At 41.5% G+C, this 22,846-nt stretch overlaps 1 protein-coding gene across 1 annotated transcript in view; it reads right to left on the reverse strand.

The window, feature by feature from the left end:
* Positions 1–17,175: 17,175 nt before the first annotated feature.
* Positions 17,176–22,846, reverse strand: part of EDNRB (endothelin receptor type B) — a 43,227-nt gene continuing 37,556 nt past the window's right edge. Inside the window, exon 8 of the mRNA XM_073614350.1 lies at positions 17,176–21,615. Coding sequence (XP_073470451.1) covers positions 21,463–21,615 — 153 coding nt within the window. The 3' untranslated portion in view covers positions 17,176–21,462. The remainder of the gene's footprint in view (positions 21,616–22,846) is intronic.

Here is a 22,846-nt window from a genome sequence, read left to right on the forward strand (position 1 = left end):
TATATATATATATATATATATATATATATATATATATAGATATATATCTATAGAGATATATCTATATATATCTATAGATATATCTCTATAGATATATATCTATATATATGTAGATATATATCTATATATCTATATATATATAGATATATATCTATATATATATTGATATATATCTATATATCTATATCGATAGATAGATAGATAGATAGATAGATAGATAGATAGATAGATAGATAGATAGATAGATAGAAAGATAGATATAGATCTATCTATAGATCTATGTATAGATCTATCTATCTATCTATCTATCTAAATATATATATATATATATATATATATATATATATATATACACACACACACACCGACAAACATACAAAAACAAACACATAAAAAAAACTATTTATATTACCTTTTGATGTAGAAATTAGAATAAATATAAAAGGAATTACAATCGCTGTTAAATTTAATATTAACATGACAGAGTTGATTTATTTTATAAAGAAATTTTGATTATTATAGTTATATTTTTATTTTTTTTATTTTTCTAATATAAAAATTATGATTTTATCTAAACTATTTGCCAAAAATTATAATGTGTATAAAGTAAAATTAATGTGTATATGTATGCACTTATATTTGTGATGTATTTAAAGATCTAATCAAAAATATAAATTGCTTGGTCTTCTAATAAAACACTTTATAATGACACCATGAGGTAACAGCTAACTTAAAAAAAAAGTCTAAAATTTTAAAGTTAAATATAAACATAAATAGACATATAAAAATACAAACAAAGACAACATTTGTAAAATTAATATATTATTTTTTATTACTTTTTTTTTAAAAATTGATAGTTTACTAAATACAATGTATACAATTTTTAATTTACAATTTAAGAAGACATTAACAATATTTATAAATTAAAATTTTATAACAAAAAATGTAATGTGAGAGAGAGAGAGAGAGAGAGAGAGAGAGAGAGAGAGAGAGAGAGAATAAAATACATAATAAATTTAAACAAAATACGAAAACAATATTATTTATGAAAATAATTGTGCTTTATAATATTAAAAAAAAACATTTGTCGAGAGAGAGAATAAGAATAACAGAAGAGCGAGCATCAGAAAAGTGAATGAGATAAATAAATAGAAAGAGAGAAGAACAGGCGATAGAAGAGTGAGTGAAATAAAGCAAGAGAGAAGAGACAGCTCGAGAAATTAAGAGAGAAAGAATAGCGAGCGATAGCTGAGCGAGCCAGAGAAGAGATAGCTTGATAAAGAAAGAGAGAGAAAGGCAAGATAAAGAAAATAAAAATTAAAAAATATAGAGTGAGTGAGTGTCAGAGTGAGTGAGCTTTAAAAATATACAAACATAAAAAAAGAAGAGTGAGCTAGAGAAAACAGAGAAAAAGAAAAGACAGAGAAAGAGAGAAGAAAGATAAAGAGAGAAGAAAGATAAAGAGAGAGACAGAGAAAGAGAGAAGACAGAGAAAAAGAGAAAGAAAGAAAGAGAAATAGAGCAAGAGAGAGAAATAAAGAGAGAAGAGCGAGCGAGAGAAAGAAAGAGAGAAGAGGGGGCTAGAAAAAAAAGGGAGAAGAGCAAGCTGGAGAAAGATAGAGAAATAGAGAAAGAGTGAGCGAGAGACAGAGAAAAGAGCGAGCGATAGAAAAAGAGAGCAAGTGAGAAGAGCGAGCGAGAGAAAGAAAGATAAATAGATAAGAGTGAGCAAGAGAAAGAGAAAAGAGCGAGCAATATAAAATAATAGCAAGTGAGAAAACCGAGCGAGAGAAATAGAATGAAAGAGAGAATAGAGAGTGAGAGAAAGAAAGAAAAAAAGAGAGAAGAGCAAGCCAGAGAAGAGCGAGCGAAAGAAAGCGAAAGAGAAAAGAGCAAGTAATAGAAAAAAAGAGAAATGGAGAAGATCGAGCGAGAGAAACAGAAAAGAGCGAACGATAGAAAAAAAGAGCAAGTGAGAAGAGCGAGTGAGAGAAAGAAAGAGAAAGAGAAGAGCGAGCGAGAGGAAGAGAAAAGAGCAACTGATAAAAAAAGACCATGTGAGAAAAGAGAGCAAGAGAAAGATAGATAAATATAGAAGAGCGAGCGAGAGAAAGAGAAATGAGCGAGCAATAGAAAAAAATGGCAAGTGAGAAGAGCGAGCAAGAGAAAGAAAGAGAAAGAGAGAAGAGTGAGCGAGAGAAAGAGAAAAGAGCGAGTGATAAAAAAAAAAGAAAAAATAGAGAGAGAAAAGCGAGCGCTTAAAAAAAAATGTAGGAGAGCAACCAATAGAAAAAATGAGAAAGAGAGAAGAGCGAGCGAGATAAAAAAAGAGAAAGAGTAAAGAGCGAGTGATAGAAAAAAAGAGAAAAAAAAAAGCAAGAGAGAGAAAAGCTAGCGAGATGAAAAAATAAACCAGCAAAGGAGAGAAGAGCGAGTGAGAGAAGACAGATAAAGCAAAATAAAGATAGAAGAGCAAACAAGAGGAAGAAAGAGAGAAGAGGGATGGAGAGAGAAACGATCAAGAATAAAAAATATGGGTAAAACATAAAACAAAACATTACATATTGCAAGTATATTCAACAAAATATCTAATGTACAATTCTGATTAGCTTGGTTTTGAAAGTAATCAAATCCAATTGTCTTTTCATTCTAGATAATAGGAAAAAAATGAATAATTTAATAATCATAAATATATATTATCAAACAATATAAAAAATATCCATATAGATATAGAGCTATGAATATAATGCCTACCTGTAATATAAAGTGAAGAAATGTAATCAATGAAGGATAATTACAGTTGCTTTGGATCTGTATTACCTAAAAAAATAATAAAATAATCAATTGGCATAATAATTAAAACAATATCAACATTTCCAGTTGAAGGATGAGAACCATGCTAGGGAGGACGGATATGTACTTTGGAGGATGAAGAGAAGTAGTATGGATGAGAGACGTGGTAGGGAGGGAGGAAAGAGTGAGCATGGAGGTGAGAGAGCAGGCTTGTGGGAGGTAGTGAGCAGGAAGGTGGGAGGGAGTGAGGTGGGTGGTAGTGAGCCAGGAGGTGGGTGGTAGTGAGCAGGGAGGTGGGTGGTAGTGAGCCAGGAGGTGGGTGGTAGTGAGCAGGGAGGTGGGTGGTAGTGAGCAGGGAGGTGGGTGGTAGTGAGCCAGGAGGTGGGTGGTAGTGAGCCAGGAGGTGGGTGGTAGTGAGCAGGCTGGTGGGTGGTAGTGAGCCAGGAGGTGGGTGGTAGTGAGCCAGGAGGTGGGTGGTAGTGAGCAGGCTGGTGGATGGTAGGGAGCAGGCTGGTTGGAGGGAGTGAGCAGGGAGGTGGGAGGGAGTCAGCATGCTAGTGAGAGAGAGTGAGCAGGCTAGTGAGAGGGAGTGAGCAGGGAGGTGGGTGGTAGTGAGCAGGGAGTTGGGTGGTAGTGAGCAGGGAGGTGGTTGGTAGTGAGCAGGGAGATGAGTGGTAGTGAGCAGGGAGGTGGGTGGTAGTGAGCAGGCTGGTTGGAGGCAGTAGGCAGGCTGGTTTGAGGGAGTGAGCAGGCTGGTGGGAGGGAGTTAGCAGGGAGGTGGGAGGGAGTGAGCATGGTTGTGAGAGGGAGTGAGCAGGGAGGTGGGTGGTAGTGGGCAGGGAGGTGGGAGGGAGTGAGCATGCTAGTGAGAGGGAGTGAGCAGGCTAGTGAGAGGGAGTGAGCAGGGAGGTGGGTGGTAGTGAGCAGGGAGGTGGGAGTTAGTGATCAGGCTGGTTGGAGGGAGTAGGCAGGCTGGTTGGAGGGAGTGAGCAGGGAGGTGGGAGTTAGTGAGCAGGCTAGTGAGAGGGAGTGAACAGGGAGGTGGGTGGTAGTGAGCAGGGAGGTGGGTGGTAGTGGGCAGGGAGGTGGGAGGGAGTGAGCATGCTAGTGAGAGGGAGTGAGCAGGCTAGTGAGAGGGAGTGAGCAGGGAGGTGGGTGGTAGTGAGCAGGGAGGTGGGAGTTAGTGATCAGGCTGGTTGGAGGGAGTAGGCAGGCTGGTTGGAGGGAGTGAGCAGGGAGGTGGGGGTTAGTGAGCAGGCTAGTGAGAGGGAGTGAGCAGGGAGGTGGGTGGTAGTGGGCAGGGAGGTGGGATGGAGTGAGCATGCTAATGAGAGGGAGTGAGCAGGCTAGTGAGAGGGAGTGAGCAGGGAGGTGGTCGGTAGTGAGCAAGGAGGTGGGAGGGAGTGAGCAGGCTGGTGGGAGGTAGTAAGCAGGCTAGTGAGAGGGAGTGAGCAGGGAGGTGGGAGGGAGTGAGCAGGCTGGTGGGAGGTAGTAAGCAGGCTATGATATAGAGCTATGAATATAATGCCTACCTGTAATATAAAGTGAAGAAATGTAATCAATGAAGGATAATTACAGTTGCTTTGGATCTGTATTACCTAAAAAAATAAAATAATCAATTGGCATAATAATTAAAACAATATCAACATTTCCAGTTGAAGGATGAGAACCATGCTAGGGAGGACGGATATGTACTTTGGAGGATGAAGAGAAGTAGTATGGATGAGAGACGTGGTAGGGAGGGAGGAAAGAGTGAGCATGGAGGTGAGAGAGCAGGCTTGTGGGAGGTAGTGAGCAGGAAGGTGGGAGGGAGTGATGTGGGTGGTAGTGAGCCAGGAGGTGGGTGGTAGTGAGCAGGGAGGTGGGTGGTAGTGAGCCAGGAGGTGGGTGGTAGTGAGCAGGGAGGTGGGTGGTAGTGAGCAGGGAGGTGGGTGGTAGTGAGCCAGGAGGTGGGTGGTAGTGAGCCAGGAGGTGGGTGGTAGTGAGCAGGCTGGTGGGTGGTAGTGAGCCAGGAGGTGGGTGGTAGTGAGCCAGGAGGTGGGTGGTAGTGAGCAGGCTGGTGGGTGGTAGGGAGCAGGCTGGTTGGAGGGAGTGAGCAGGGAGGTGGGAGGGAGTCAGCATGCTAGTGAGAGAGAGTGAGCAGGCTAGTGAGAGGGAGTGAGCAGGGAGGTGGGTGGTAGTGAGCAGGGAGTTGGGTGGTAGTGAGCAGGGAGGTGGTTGGTAGTGAGCAGGGAGATGTGTGGTAGTGAGCAGGGAGGTGGGTGGTAGTGAGCATACTGGTTGGAGGCAGTAGGCAGGCTGGTTTGAGGGAGTGAGCAGGCTGGTGGGAGGGAGTTAGCAGGGAGGTGGGAGGGAGTGAGCATGGTTGTGAGAGGGAGTGAGCAGGGAGGTGGGTGGTAGTGGGCAGGGAGGTGGGAGGGAGTGAGCATGCTAGTGAGAGGGAGTGAGCAGGCTAGTGAGAGGGAGTGAGCAGGGAGGTGGGTAGTAGTGAGCAGGGAGGTGGGAGTTAGTGATCAGGCTGGTTGGAGGGAGTAGGCAGGCTGGTTGGAGGGAGTGAGCAGGGAGGTGGGAGTTAGTGAGCAGGCTAGTGAGAGGGAGTGAACAGGGAGGTGGGTGGTAGTGAGCAGGGAGGTGGGTGGTAGTGGGCAGGGAGGTGGGAGGGAGTGAGCATGCTAGTGAGAGGGAGTGAGCAGGCTAGTGAGAGGGAGTGAGCAGGGAGGTGGGTGGTAGTGAGCAGGGAGGTGGGAGTTAGTGATCAGGCTGGTTGGAGGGAGTAGGCAGGCTGGTTGGAGGGAGTGAGCAGGGAGGTGGGAGTTAGTGAGCAGGCTAGTGAGAGGGAGTGAGCAGGGAGGTGGGTGGTAGTGGGCAGGGAGGTGGGATGGAGTGAGCATGCTAATGAGAGGGAGTGAGCAGGCTAGTGAGAGGGAGTGAGCAGGGAGGTGGTCGGTAGTGAGCAAGGAGGTGGGAGGGAGTGAGCAGGCTGGTGGGAGGTAGTAAGCAGGCTAGTGAGAGGGAGTGAGCAGGGAGGTGGGAGGGAGTGAGCAGGCTGGTGGGAGGTAGTAAGCAGGCTAGTGAGAGGGAGTGAGCAGGCTGGTGGGAGGGAGTGAGCAGGCTAGTGAGAGGGAGTTAGAGGGGAGGTGGGAGGGACTGAGCAGGCTGGTGGGAGGGAGTGAGCAGGGAGGTGTGAGGGATTGAACAGGGAGGTTGGAGGGAGTGAGCAGGGAGGTGAGAGGGAATGAGAAATGGTGGAATAGAGAAGAGAAGATCTAAAATATATACTGTAACAAAAAAATAAATATATTTTTAAATATCAATACCTGCCAATTGACGAGAATAGTTATTTTACAAAAAAAAAACAATCGTTCAGAGGATACGAAACAAAATAAATCTGAAATATAAAATTAAAAATTAATATACAAATAATAACAATACAAAAAAATTGATATGGGAAAAGAAAGTCAATTTATAAATCGAAAATAAATATTTAAAATAAATAAATAAATAAACAATATTGCGAACTTAAAAAAAAAATAAACAAAAAAAAAAAATTAAATGTTAAAAAAAAAAAAATTAATACATAAATACACCAAAAATAAAATAAGTCATCACTTACCTTTTGTTTGTGCAAAATTGCTGCTGATGAACAATCAATAGAAGTAAGCAATGCTCGAGCCTCTCGCCGCACGTCCTTCTCCTATGCTGGTCGCTCTGTCTCTGCTATTACAGAATGTAAACAAAGGGATTCCCATATCAGAAATGGCGCCAAAATCCCCCTAGAATCGTGTCACTTCCAGTTTTGAAGTACCGCGATTCTAGCCCTCGGAGCTGCCCACTGCCTCCTGGCAAATGATGACACACATCTCCCAGGAGCACGAGCGCCGTGGGAAGTGACGTCAGGAGCCCAGGTACTGGAGGAGGCAGATTTCAAGGGACCACATAGCAACAAGTTAAAAAAAGGTAAGTAAAAAAAAAAAAAACTTCTCCAATTTATTTTTTTGACTTGATTTCATGCACATTTATGAATTTTTGTTTTTTGGGGTGGAACACCACTTTAATTGGTATAAGCAACCATTTTTACTGAATGAAACAATTTCATTCAGTGTCTTTTGTTGTAATTAGCTGTGGTTGATCAAAGCTAATAATATGGAACAGATGGGCTGTGATTGGGCTGTCTGTACCATGTGTTCACTGTGACCAATCACAGCTAGAAACACAGGATTAAAAAATTTTGCTTCTACAGGATTTTGTGTTTTGCCTATCGAAGCAGCTCAATGTTATCCTATGTGTCCATGCACATTAGGACGATTACAAGCATATTTTGAGCTCAAAGTTTAGAGGCAGGAAAAAAAACCCTTCTGGTTTGCGTGATTGGAGCTTTCTGGGAGAAAAAAAAAATGCTAAACTCCTGCTAAACGCGCCTACAAATATGTTCTATATGAACTTTTTTTTCTGCAAGTACGTTTTTTAAGCCCATTGTGCATGGAGCCTCATTGATGTTTCCTTTCTTTGAAGTCCACCACTAAAATTTGGGGAAGTGACTTTTGTCTAATTTAATTATAGAGTCATTTAAGCTGGATACACAGTATACAATTTTCTGTGGATTTTTTCCTTTTTCAATTTGTATGCAACCAGGCAGGGCCTTGCACTACATGGTTTTGGTAAATCTAAAGGAAATTAGACAACACAAGTTTTTATAGTGTGTATGGGGTCTTAGACTTGTGCTATGTGGACAGTGGCGTGTAATGTGTACAATGTGTTTACTTTACAGTCTACTTGCTTTTGTCATTGTGTAGATTTCACCTTGATCCTCTGGCCTGCTTGCAAGGCTGGTGCAATGAAATAAACATCTGGCTTCCTTGCTTGATCCAAGTAGTGTTGAAAATTGAACCATCACAGCTTTAGAATGTACGTACCATGTCATTTGTTGAGTTAATGATGAAACCTCAGCAGATGAGTTTTATAAACTTTGTAATATTTCATGTTTATATTTTCCAAAAAAGTTTGAAGAAAGTGGCATGACTTTTTTATATGGTAGAGGAGGTGCTGTCAAATGTCCATATGTATGTTGTTTTGTATCATTCCTTAATACAGAGAAATTTAAAGTCTGTGGCCAGCCTATAAACATTTAGGTAGTCACATATTTTAAACAAACAGTAAACAAGCTTTAAACAAGCACCGCCACTAGCACACAGGTGCTGTAGGGCTATTTATCCCTAGGCCGTGTACACACAGCGGACTTTTCGACTGGGCTGGTCCGACGGACTTTCCGACGGACTTTTGACGGACTTCTGACGGACTTTTGAATGAACGGAATTGCCTATGCACGATCACACCAAAGTCCGACGGATTCGTACGTGATGACGTACGACCGAACTAAAATAAGGAAGTTGATAGCCAGTAGCCAATAGCTGCCCTAGCGTGGGTTCTCGTCCGTCAGACTAGCATATAGACGAGATGATTTTTCGACTGGACTCGAGTCCGTCGGAAAGATTTGAAGCATGATTCAAATCTAAAGTCTGTCAGATTTTCGACTGGAAAAGTCCACTGAAGCCCACACAGGATTGGATTGTCTTCCGGACTTGGTCCGTCGGACCAGTCCGGTCGAAAAGTCCGCTCGTGTGTACACTGCATCAATGTTCACAAGAAAAGCACTGAAAGATTTCAGGTGGTACTTTCAGACAGCTCAGCTCCCAATGATCCCGCTTCCTAAACATATGCGTTTGGGATGATTTACTAAAGAAGTGGAATAATTTGTGTAAATATTCACTTTAATTATCTAATCACGAGCAGGTGAAAGAAGTGAACAGGAATTTGCTTTTCACATGATTGGAAAACTGGAGTGAATATTCATATAATTTATTGTGTGAAAATATTCAGGCTGGGTTCACACCTATGCCAATTGGATGCGGGGGCAGCTGCGGAGTGCACTGCACAGAAACGCTGTGCGTCTTTAACCACTTCAGCCCCGGACCATTTTGCTGCCCAAAGACCAGAGTTTTGCGATTCAGCACTGCGTTGCTTTAACTGACAATTGCGCGGTCATGCGACGTGGCTCCCAAACAAAATTGACGTCTTTTTTTCCCACAAATAGAGCTTTCTTTTGGTAGTATTTGATCACCTCTGCTGTTTTTATTTTTTGCGCTATAAACAAAAATAGAGCGACAATTTTGAAAAAAACGCGTTATTTTTTACTTTTTGCTATGATAAATATATCAAAAAACATTTTTTTTCCTCAGTTTAGGCTGATATGTATTCTTCTACATATTTTTGGTAAAAAAAATCGCAATAAGCGTTTATTGGTTGGTTTGCACAAAAAGTTATAGCGTCTACAAAATAGGAGATAGTTTTATGGCATTTTTATTAATAATTTTTTTTTTACTAGTAATGACGGTGATCTGAGATTTTTTTTGGACAATTTTGACACATTTTTGGGACCATTGTCATTTTTACAGCGATCAGTGCTATAAAATTGCATTGATTACTGTAAAAAAGACACTGGTAGTGAAGGGGTTAACCACTAGGGGGCTAGGGAGGGGTTAAGTGTGTCCTAGGGAGTGATTCTAACTGTGGGGGGGAGGGGCTGTGTGTGAGACACATCACTGATCATAGCTCCCGATCACAGGGAGCTATGATCAGTGACAGTGTCACTAGGCAGAACGGGGAGATGCTTGTTTACATATCTCCGCGGACATAGAGTCCGCAGGACCCGCGATCCTACTCACGGAGCTCGCGGCGGGAGCGCATGCACATGATGGCATGGCGGCAAATTCAAAGGGACGTACAGGTATGCCCATTTGCCCAGCCGTGCCATTCTGCCAACGTATAAGTACATGCGGCAGTCAGCAAGCGGTTAGCTCCATTTCAGGGCCAAATTCAGGCAAAGATTCAGCCCTGATTCATCCCTGAACCGGAGAATGGGGACGCACAGCGTTCCTGTGTGTTCCGCAGCCAGTTCTCGTGTGAACCGAGCCTAAATCCTTTAGAAAAATCTATTTTTCTGTGTTAATACTTATATAGTGTCGCACAGCTACATGAAATTATTTTGCACACCAGAAGATAAAAATACAAAATAATCTGCGTGCTGGAAATAATGTCATATAATTTATATATATAGTATATAGTAATGGAAAAAACGCTTATTTACAACAGTCACACCATATACTATAATCAAAATATTATATAGATTGGCTCAGCAAAGATGTACAAAGTCCAACGTGTAAGTTCATCAGAAGTGCCAGTAAATGAATCCAATACTGTCAATCCCACATGCTTCACCACCTGTCACCTTATGCTCTCACCTGAAAATATTAACCTATATGAAATGATAGGTCATACTGGGCCTTAAACACCTCCCAGACATTTCTGGATCACTAACGTAATCTATAGTTCCTTAGGTCAATTATAGCAATCAACCTTATCCCAGCAGAAATCTCTTCAGTATGTGATTTAAAAGAATAGAACCATTGTCATGCTTTCCATTTGTTAAAATCACTTTTTATTAATAGATACCGAAAATACGCTCACTTTGTATTATGCACAATGAACTGGTCTCCCTGCAGTATAATGTTGCATTGCCCTTAAGAGGATTTCAGATTGGCAACTCAAAGATTACAGCTATTCGCCCACTTACAGGTATGCGGGCTGATGTCATAGGCTCCGCCCTACGTGCTTCATCACTTGCCATGAGACTTTCTCAAGGGTGAAATGGAGCCTAGGTTACTACTGGTTTATATTTACGTTTTTTTTAAACTGCCATGTTTTCTGGTTTTCATAGAGATTTGGCACCATCTTTCCTAAATTGACGATGTGAATTGCCTCCAGTAATCCTTTAAATAAAACCAGGTTTTAAAATGAGAAAAACACTTGTATATCATCTACTAAATTTATTTTGGACATCAAACGTAAATTTTGGAACTCAATATTCAGTCCAGCAGCATATATATCTAACAGGGCCTTCTACCGTCTACATATTATACTGTATATATTATCTGGGTTAATGTTAGAGAATAGAGGGCTCATAGGCTACCAAGCCACTGCTAATGGGGGGGCAAACAGAGCGAAGCTGGCTTAGGCAAGGGCTTAGCTCTTAAATTGAAGGATGAATTTCTACATTTCTACACTTAAGAGGTCAGTGAAGGATTATTTTATTGATGGATTAGAATATGTAAATATACAGTGTGTGTGCGTGTATATATATATATATATATATATATATATATATATATATATATATATATAAACGATCCAATCCAAGGGGTGAGGTGCACATCAGTCACAGTTGGTTGTGCTTAGCAATCAAGCCTTTCCACAGGCTTCGATATAGAAAAAATTCAGAAAATAGGATAGCTGCACCAACACTTATTTATTTAGAAAAAAGTTCATCAAAAAGACATCAATGTCATGTTGATGTCTTTTTGATGAACTTTTTCTAAATAAAGAAGTGTTGGTGCAGCAATCCCATTTTCTGAATTTTTATATAGATATATATATATATCTATATATATATCTATATAACGCAGAGACGGGCTGGACCGGGGGGCAGGGTGGCGATTTCCCCCCAGGCCGCCCCGACTTATATGCAAAACGGCTGGCTGTCGCCCGCTGCCCATTTTCTTTTTCTCTGAGGAAGTCGGCCAAGAGCACGGTCGCATGCTGTGGCATTCTGGGACTTGTAGTCCATGCGAGCGCCCTGCAAATAACTCGGCGGAGCTGCTCACGTGTGGATGCGGCCAGGCAGGGCCGGTCGCGACCACCTGCTGCTGGAGTCCTGCCTCTCTGCCTGGGGCGCTGTGTATTTCTGAGGTCTCTCTCATCTACCCCCTCACCCCTCTCTGTCAGCCCACCCTCCTCTGTCAGCCCCCCTCTCTGTCAGCCCACCTCTCTGTCAGCCCCACTCTCTGTCAGCCCCCTCTCTGTCACCCCCCACTCTGTCAGCCCCCCTCTGTCAGCCCAGCCCCTATCTGTCAGCTCCCCTCTCTATCAGCCCCCTATGTGTCAGCCCCCCCTGTCAGCCCACCCCTCTCTGTCAGCCCACCCTCCTCTCTGTCAGCCTCCCTCTGTCATCCCACCCCCCCTCTGTCAGCCCACCTCTCCTCTGTCAGTCCACCCCCCATTTTTCAGCCCACCCCCACCCCCCCATCAGCCCACCCCCCCTCTGTCAGCCCACCCCTCTCTGTCAGCCTGCCCCCTCTGTCAGCCCACCCTCCTTTGTCAGCACACCTCTGTGTCAGGCCACCTCTCCTCTGTCAGCCCACCACCCCTTTGCCAGCCAGCCACCCACAGGAGCCAGCCACAGTGGACATTTGAGCAAGCCAGCCACAGAGGATGCGGGAGCCAGCCACAGCTACAGCACCCATAGTTAAGGTAAGAGGAGTGCTACACAGTGCCAATTTTATTTTTACTTTGTGAGAGGTTGGGGCAGGGGTGAGAGTCATGGCTCAAGGAGGGGGTCCCATGAGGACCAGAGTGAATGAAGACGTTCACTGTACACTCTGTTAGAAAGAGGCCCCCCTCCAGGTCCCATTATACTCATTTTCCGTCTCTAATGGGACCTGGAGGGGACTCTAACAGATTCTATAATGGACACTGATTGAATTGGCCTTTGTTATAGAGACCCCCCTCCAGGTCCCATTAGACTCCTTTGAAGTCTCCAATGGGTCCTGGAGGGGGGGAGTCTCTCTCTAACAGAGACTTTCTAATGGACACTATTAGACCCCCCTCCAGGTCCCCTTAGACTCTGTTGTTAAACAGTGTTTTTTTAAAAAAGGTTGTACTTTGTGCAAAATCAAGGGGCGGGGCCAGGGGTGGGTCATGGTAGGGCCAGGTATGGGTCATGGGCAGGGCCTGACAGGGGGCCCTTGCTTTATTTGGTCTGGGGGCCCTGGGTGTTGTCAGTCCACCCCTGAGCAGCAAGGCATGCCAGGGGGTTGGGACCCACGTGACTGGCACAGGCTGCAAGTTTACTTGACCCCAGGACAGGAGCATCACTTCACACCCCCACCCCACAGCGTGTGGGTCCTGCTGAGAGCTGGCCACGGACCTGTGTGTCCTGCTGGCCACTGACCTGTGGGTCCTGCTGACCACTAGCCTAGGGGGACCAGACGTCCCCAGTTTCCAGGGACAGTCCCCGGGCTGAAGATACTGTCCCTGGACCAGGGCCGATCGGGGGCGGGTGGACCGAGAGCTAGGGCAGTGGGAGGGCACCCAGGGTCTGTGCCTATTGGGGTGCTTACCTGGCGGCCACTGTCATACGAAAGTCCTGCCTCCTGGACTGGCTCCTATGATAGACAGCACACTGATGATGTCCATCATAGGAGCCAGTCCAGGAGGCGGGACTTCGTATGACAGTGACCACGCTGGGTAAGGCGGGAGATCTCCGCTCTATGTAATCCGGCTGCTCTCCTCCCTAATCCCCATGCACTGAACAGACTGCATTGATGGGCACTGGTGAGGCTGAGCTGATGGGCACTGGTGAGGCCGCATTGATGGACACTGGTGAGGATGCATTGATAGGCACTGATCAGACTGCACTGATGGGCACTGATGGGCACTGGTGAGGCTGTGCTGATGGGCACTGGTGAGGCTGTGCTGATGGACACTGGTGAGGCTGCGTTGATGGGCACTGATGAAGTTGCGCTGATGGGCACTGGTGATGGTGAGCTTATTCGGTGGTTCAGTGGGCCACTTGACTGAACTTGCCCCCCAGGCTGCCAGCCCTCCCCTGTATATATGTCCATGGCCTGGAAACAATTGTATTGTAATGGATCATGGGCCCGATTTACCAAAAAAAGAACATACTGTAAGTGACTGTTGCCCATTGCAGCCAATCAATCTTTCAGCTGCAACAAACAATGTGGTTGCAATTCCAGTTTTGCTCTGGTCTACTTTACTACAGCTGTTGTAAATCAATCTGTACTTCTCATTTTTTCTTAAATACAATTCCATAAAGATTGCCTTTTATAAACTCACATCGTGTCTTGCTCCATATACTGTTACATACATTACATGCAGTACAAACAGGACAAAAATAAATGCATTGTGTTAATTATCACATGTTGAAAAGGCTGGCAAGTCTTATCCTGCAGACTTTTCGACGGACTTTGCGAATGAACGGACTTGCCTACAAACGATCAATCAAAGTCCGACGGATTCGTATGTGGTGACGTACGACTGGACTAAAACAAGGAAGTTCATAGCTAGTAGCCAATAGCTGCCCTAGCGTCGATTTTTGTCCGTCGGACTAGCATACAGACTTTTCGACCGGACTCGAGCCCGTCGAAAAGATTTGAAACATGGGGAAAAAAAGTCAGCTGGAGCCCACACATGAACGAATTGTCCGATGGACTCCGGTCTGCCGAACCAAGTATGCCATAAAGTCCGGTCGTGTGTATGCGGCATAATGTATAATAAAAGTTTTATGAGAAAAAGAAATAGATAAATAGACATTTACATGAATATAAGTGGTTTAAACAAATGTGGTGAGGAATTCTATTTACAAACATTCTATTGATCCTACGGTATAACTATTTGAGGTATTGAACTACTGAAGATAATATTATATTACGTGATGTTAACGGTGGATGAACGATAAGGTGGGATGAGACAATGTGAAAATTAAGCTTAGCACCATAGAGCATTTCTTTTTGATTTTCCATTTAATCTGTCAAACTAAGAGACAACTATTGGGTTTTATTTGACTAGCCAATATGTGTACATTTGGTTGGCAATTGGGAGTAGTGTGTGGCAGGGCTGGACATACCATTAAGTACAGTAGGCCTATGCTTATGTGTCAAAGGCAAAGAGGCATCTTTTCCCTGTAATGCCATCAGCCACACATTTTTTTACATCATCAATCAAAATACAGTGATTTTTGTAAGCTAATTTACATGCTGTCACAATATAGTAAGTTAGATTACAACCAGTAAAACATACAAACAAAAATACTATGTAGAGGTGATTTTAGCAGAGGGGCAATTCTTTGGACACCAAAGGTGATGTGCCTACAGGCTCCAGTGATGGAAATACTATACTGCCATTGTGCACAGTACTAGAATTATTTCATGACATCTATGTTGTACTTCTTGTTAAAGAGGAGAGAAACAGAAAGGTAGCACAGAGCAAAAAAGCAATAACCCACTGAAACCAAAAATCACGTGTTGGCCTGTTCCAGTAAGCTTGACCTGATTGCGTGCTATGGGTTACAGCCCCCTGAACATCCTGTCACTATTTCTTCTGTTTATAGAATAGACCTGAAAGTATAATATCAAATTTGATTTGCAGGAGACAGTGGCATAACTAGAATCTTCAGGGCCCCTGTGCAAGAAACAATGAATGCCCCCTCTGGTGGGGGGGGGGGTTGGTGACATATCAGGGGTCTAAACAGATCTCTGATGTTCCACCTTTGAGAAAGAGAAAGGAAATTGAGGACACAGCCCTCAACCTCCATCTCTGCAACCTCAGCTACACAGAGTAAATGGACAGGAATAGCTCTGTACAGAGCTTCCTGTTCATTCATAAACTGAAGCAATGTAAAACAGATTACTATGTTTTAGTTATAAATGGACAGAGTCAGTTATCGCTACGTATTACTGATTCTCTATTCAGAAAAGGAAGGATATGGTAAATTACACATTTACTGGCCCCTTTCCCCACTCTCCATCCATGACAGGTATGAGGGGTGAGGGCAGTAAAAAACACAGAGGAGCTAGAATGCACACAGTGGGCAGCATAAAGAAGCTGGATAGGACAAGCAGTGGGGGTGGCTGCATATAGAAGAACCGATCTCTTGATTTTCCTCCTTCAGCTGATGAATGCCCGCTTCTCCTCCTCTCCCTCCCACGGGCATTCAGCAGCTGCAGGAGGAAAATGGAGAGATTGGTTCCCCATATGCAACTTCCCCCATTGCTCCTCCTATCCAGGTGTACCTACCCCTACAGCATGGGGCCAGATCGCAATTGCAACCCCTTTGATCCCTGTAGGTACGCCCCTGGTAGGAGATAGTGTAGTATTTGCCTACCGGTCTTTTGGTTACTCTGTTAATGTAATAGACTAGAGAAAGCCTCAAGAATGTATTGAATTCCAGTATAAAGTCAGGCACAAATTATGCTAAATTATGTTTTTTGCGTTGTTATTAGCAGCATCTAATGCTTTCTGTGTGTTTTCTTCCTTGGTATTCAACTTAAACTTAATAGAAATATGGGTACACTGAACATGTGAAAAATATGGTCATACACATTACAACCTGACTGTGCAAAAGAAAAAATCTTAAAAAAAAAAGTAGACTGTACAAAGTTTAATGTCATTACTGGGAACTTACTATGTAAAATATCTAATTTGCTATGGTAAATTGAAATAGGCTCTGTACAGGAACCAGGGTGGACCATCCCTTACTCATTGCCTACACTCACTGACTATTGTAAAACAAAATATGATTGGCTTAATGGTTAATACATTTTTGTTATGGTATTTGGAAATTGCAGTCATCTGTCTAAAATATAGATACATATTCTTGTACTAAAGCTTTGTCAGTTGAACCTACTGTAATATCTCCTAAATCCTTATGTTATCACAAGGCTCATCTAAGGTTCCAAGGATCTCATACATGTTATGGATACCAGGAAGGAAACTGTGGGGGTTATTTACGAAAGGCAAATCCACTTTGCACTACAAGTGCAAAGTGCACTTGAAATAGCACTAAAAGTGCACTTGGTCGCTGTAGATCCGAGGGGGACATGCAAGGAAAATAAAAAAACTGCATTTTAGCTTGCACATGATTGGATGATAAAATCAGCAGAGCTTCCCCTCATTTCAGATCTACCCCTCAGATTTACAGCAACTGTACTTCCAAGTGCACTTTCAGTGCAATTTCAAGTGCACTTTGCACTTGTAGTGCAAAGTGAATTTGCCTTTCGTAAATAACTCCCTGTATGTGCTTGTGTGGGGTCTCCCCTGTGGAATGGATATTGTGTAGTGAGCTTTGGGTGCAAATATCACTACTGCCATGGAATGGCCCATGTGTGTGCTGGAGCACAGATCTCTGTGGACAGCCAAGGAATGAGTTGTGTTTGCTTGTGTACATCTCATCCCTGACATGGATACCAGGTGGTAAACTATACATGCAGATCTAGCTGGATTCTTTTCCTACACTTTACTTCCTGTGTGGAAGAACAACAATTTGAGGAAATGTACGTTGTACATTCTGGACAGCAGTACGCTACAGCATAATGGATGTAAGTACCTGTAATGTTAAAAGAAAAACATCATAGTCCTACTTGCTATTTACTCTTTAAAGCATGAATTTGAAGTCTTATGAATTGCTGTCCCATGATATTATCATCTCACTTTTAGCTTTACCGGCTTTACGAAAGCAAGACAACCACAAAATGTAACTAAAATAGTTTTATTGACATGTATTTTGCATATACAATGTTATAAAATTTCTATAAAGACACATATATGATTTTTTTTTTCTAAATAGATTTTTTAATAGAATAAAATAAAAATACATGAGGAAAATTGTTATGAAAATTAACATTGTCTGTTAAATAATTTTGCTTTTACCCGTTTTTACTGTAGCATAAACCTGTCCAGGTACAAAATCAGTAAAAAATATCCACTTGCTTAGCATGTCTTGTCAACTCTGATAGGTTGGTTACTGAATGCTAATCTATCAATTATCCAAAAATACATTTTTTACATTTTACTATTTAGATTTAAATACGTAATATCATTTGATTACAGGTAGGTGTATGGTTAGTTAGCACATCATTGCAGATAAAACATTTTACAGATCACATAGCAAGCTGAATTCAAAAGTTGAGATCATTTGACTCTAATGCAGGTTGTTTGACAATGATCTGTATGTGTTGTGGACCCTGACCATTAACATCTATTGGCTAACTATCCATTTTGCTCAAGCACGGATGCTTTTTCTATTTTTGAAGATTAATGATTCAGACTAGTTACGATCATTTGTAAGTGTTGTGGTGATTTTGGACTTATACCCAGGCATGTAGATGGGCATACACTCCTATATAGCATTGCACTTGTAGCTGTGCCCCATTTTTTCTTCATTATACATTCTAAATCTTCATTGCAACATGCAGCTCCATGATTGAGCCACCAATGTGGCAGCCCAAAGTCAGAAATGCAAATCCTGTGGATCACATTCTTCTCCAACCACCTGTTCTAACTATTTGTATCACAGTACCTCCCATCAATTTAAACATAGTTGACATTTAAATATGTTATGTACTTCACAGATACATAAAAAATATGCAGGCGCTATGGAATCAGTATTTGTTGCAAATTATCAAAAATCCTTGAAGGAAATATCCAGGACACTAAGGGCCTTGTCACACTGCCCGTACTCTAAACTGAATCAGTTTAGCATGTGGGCAGTGGTCTATTTTGATGGCAGTGAGCCAGCATAAGGAGGTGGCATAAAGTTTGTTTCAGCGCATCACACAGTTCCCTTTTGTTGTGTTAGCTTCATTTATGTCACTGCACAGCAGCATGGTGCTTTACACTGCTGTGCGGTGACATGTGGTCCCTTCCACTGTGCACCACACGTGCGGGCTGCATTGTAGTATAAACAGGGCATATAGGAAACAATTGTATTCTATGTGTTCTAGTGGTGATTGGTGTTCTTCTAGTGCTGAAAAATGGCAGTCACCACACTATTGTGTGAACAGGCATTAAATACTGTAAATGGATATCTGCTATATTGTTGATGGGGAGGATGTGACGTATTACTTTTTAAAATATACCCTGGCTTTTAAAAAAATGTTTAAAAAAAATGTTAAAGCAGACGCAGACATTGAACACATCCCCATGACCAATGGAAATCTAAAAATGTAGCAAACAAATACTCTTGTGCATAAGTTGGATATCTGGGTGATCTAATGTTCAAAGGATAATTCCTCAGGCCTTGGTGCCCTCCAGGATAGGTGTATCCTAGCAATCAAGGGAGGGAATAAAGAAAAGAGGGTGCACCAGCCTTGTGCATTATCCTTTAGTACATTTATTTGTAAAAACATTAAAAACTACTCACAAATATGTGAAGTTCATTTTGAAAAAAGCCTCCAAATGGTAGCAGTCAATCTAGGTACAACAGTCTCCAGATGGTGAAGGAGAGGACTTAAGAACCACTGCTGACTGACATGTTTCGAAGGGATACCTTCTTCCTCAGAGCCTGATTGCAGGAGAAATAGCCACTAAGTTCCAAGTACTTGTAAAATCTGCCTTTCAATTGTTTTGTAACACATGACAAAATGAAAAGCAATTGAACGCACATTTTATATCATATTGTTTCATTCTTCACAAGCTATGTACACAACAAATAAATGGTACATCCAGCCAAAATGGTTTTGATTGATTAGAAAATGATTAGAACTCCCTTTGGGATTCCATTGTTATCTAGGGTTCTGTTGGAGAGATTTACCCCACTTATTGTCCCAGTGGGAATTTGTTACCAGATAGGAAGTGAGGGCACACACCAATAAAAAGCTGACAGGTGTGGTAGTATTCCCGTACGCTACTTAAACTGTCTGTGTTGCTGATGAAGATTTTTCCTTCAAGTAAGTGAGAGCATACTGTACCTCTCAAAGTAAGATAAGAAACAGTTCTCTTCCTACCATTCTCTATCCAAAACTAACAAAAATATAATTTTCTGTAAATACTTTATTGATTTTAATATTTTTCAAAAAGTACAGTACAAGGGGCTTGTTTTTAAGGTTAGGTGCTGGTTCAAAACTAGAACATGTGCTTTCCTGTTGTGGCCCTGCATATTCTGTTTTGACAGCCTATTCATATCAATGGACAATGAAAAAAAGTAGTACAAGCACTGCTTTTTCATGGCATGCTGTACCCAACCACATGGTACAGCAATTTACCAAGTAATGGTATCCTTTCATGTACCGCAGGGGCATTGCATTCACATGCAGTGTGGGAAACATGCATGGTATGCACCTTTCCAGCACCGTGTTCCAGTGTGAACCAGTCCTAAAGCTTATTTCACTGTATTTTAATTACCGAAATAGATAAAAAAGAATCATATTTTAAAGCTTAACTCCAGACAAACAGCTACATAAACATTTGATATACATATATAAAAACAATGTTACCTGTCAAAGCATTTGTATTTCTATCCATCGAATCCTTAGATTTACACATCTCTGCCTCAAAATATGGCCCTGTCTAGCAGAATGAAAGATCTGAATTTTCTCTGCTGTGATTGGTTAACATATACAAGTCATGTCCCCCCTGCACACCTAGGCTGTGACTGGACAGTGAAAATAGAACAGCACACCTCCTATCAGCAGGTTTTTTGTTGGTACCTGAGCACAGTAGTATAACTGATTGGCTCATTGTATTGATACTTTCTCTCAGCTCAGAGAGATCTCGGAGCTCTGTTCTGTATTAAACTCCAGCCTTACCTTCAGTATTTCATAGTTGTACAGGCTCCTTTCCGGTTCTGAATTTGCTTACTTTGATTTCACAACAAACTGTAAGCTTCTTATAGTGTGCATTACAAGTTTAATTAAGTCAGATAAAGCCTGCTTCAATTCCTGACTGGAAGAGCAACGTACAGCCATTTCCTCCTCAGCCTTATTGTCTCTTGCCCACCATTTATATTTGTTGTGTATTGGTTCTTTCAGTCATGGACTTTACATTTGGTCATTACTTAGGGTGGTCTACATAAAAATGAAGTCTTCCTAGTAACATCCTCTCCTCCAGACTGGCATCCAGTCTTTAATGCGTTATAATATTTACACAATTCCACCCAAGAGCCTGCCCACTGCTTTAATCAGGACTTAGGGGTTTTAAATGATGTACTGGGGGCAGGATGCTTAAAGGGGTCTTGAGAGGTATAATGGAGCAGGGTACCCTTAGGGGTCTTGAGAGGTGTACTGGGCCAGGGTGCTGTGATGTTTTCAGGAACCTATGTACATTACACTGCCAGTCCTTCCCAACAGCCATGATCTTCTTGTATTACATAAAGAAGTGGAGAGGCTCAGAAATGACACTGCTGGGTCTAAAATAAAGTATATAATTAAAAAGAAAAAATATTTCTATAAAAATCTCTTAAGAATGGTCATGGTGGGGTAGGACCAGAAAAGGCAGAATATAAGCATATTAGTTGTAAGCTTTAATCAGATGTATTGATGTAGTGATAAATACAGGACTGCATTAATTTGTGTCTGTTATATCTGCCTGTCTTTCAGCATTAAAGAGCAAAGGGACATCATAAGGATAGCTTGCGCCAAAGACCTGCTTGGCCCAAATTGCTTACATTTTCACCTAGTGTAGTTCTCTTAGCTTCTGTTAACCTGCCATGAACTCTACCACCAGCAGGTCACCATACTAATAATTGACAGCAGACCTTAATTCAGATATCTATTTTCTTCTTCTATTGGGCTTGCACGAGCCAAGGTGTTGGCAGTTGATTGCATGCCTATTCATTGGCTGTATTATTATACCTAAAAAATGCAGCATTATCTTTGCCATTTACAAATACCAGATGCAACTTGTAGTCATAAATGTGCCATTTAGGTGCAGACCTACTGAAGTGTTTTTTTGCCTATTCTAAAGGGTTCCAAGTTCTCACATTGCCAATCTTCAGAATTCCCAGTCCTTTCTGAATTTCCTTTTGATCTTGAATACAAATATTCATATGGACACATCTTCTGTTTCAACAAGAATGGATTTAGTTGTTGGAGAAAAAGTCTCATAGGCATGATCACAGCCTTTAAATTTTATACAGGATTGCCTATTTTCAATATTTGTTGATTCGTTGGGTTGACAACCACAGCGCAAGCATGACTGAAAGGAAAATAATGAATAAAAACATTGTAATATTATATTCATTGTTGATACTTTTATGTAATTGGCTGTTAGATGCAAGAATATTTTAGAACAGAAAATCAAAATATTCAAATATTCATTTTAGAGTTCAGAAACATATACTTTTGGTTAGTACAGCAAAGCATGATATGTAATAAAAGTATAGGGAAGCAACTGAAAGCCACTGATATTTAATGCCTAGCACACACGATAAGAATATCGGACAAATGATAGTCCATTTTTTTGCATGCTAGTCTCATATTGAAAACCAATAGGTTAATAAAATTACAAAAATTCTCTTAAGACAGAATACAACTGTATGTGTAATGTGATGTATTGTATTGTAGTATATTCTTTCATCTTCGAGCATGCAAAGTCTTAGACACATGATTTTTTTCATACAAATACTATACTAATTACGTGAAAATCTTTCATTCTGTCAGTGTAATTTTCTTATTGTGTGTATTAGGCAATAGAGTGTAAATAATAATACCCTCAGGAGTACTGTAATGTGTATATAAACCAATACATGTTGTCTTGTTTTAGATCAGGAAGGGAATGGTTAAGACCACAACCAGGTTTTTTTTAATGTCTCTGTCCTATCAGGAAGATTTCCCTTCATATATTCTCCCAGACATACAGCAGGAAGTCAGCAGAGATCTCTTTTAAAGTGAGAATATACCCCTCTTAGACAGTTATTTAGAGTTTTGGAAGATTTCCCTCACCACCTGTTCCCGTGAAATCTCCAAAAACTTGGATTTCCCATCATTTTCTGTTCCGATCCCAATGGTCACCAGAGTCACACATGAGAACAAATTTCCCCACAGGGATACAGTATTTAAAACCTGACAAAGGTTCTAAACCTTCTAAATTTTACATGAAACAAAAAAACATTTCTGACTTTTTATACACTTTAATGAAGTAACAATAATATTTATGCATCAATTTTTGGACCACCATCTTAGAATACAAATTGGATATATTAGATGCCCTCTTTGCCTTGTAGCATCTTGTCAAGACAAGGGGTTATTTATTTTTACTAAAATGCCTTCTCATTATTCACCTAGAACTTAGTTAGAGCAGTAGTTGTTATGTACGTAGATCCACGAGCAAACATTAAGCTCACAAACATTATAGTCTGACTGCAATTTTTTTAGATCTACCAACAATTCTTTAGTTGCAAGGGCCTGTCTGACTGGATACAGATTGA

Source organism: Aquarana catesbeiana, linkage group LG02 (genome assembly GCF_042186555.1).
Source record: "Aquarana catesbeiana isolate 2022-GZ linkage group LG02, ASM4218655v1, whole genome shotgun sequence".
Lineage (NCBI taxonomy): Eukaryota > Metazoa > Chordata > Amphibia > Anura > Ranidae > Aquarana > Aquarana catesbeiana.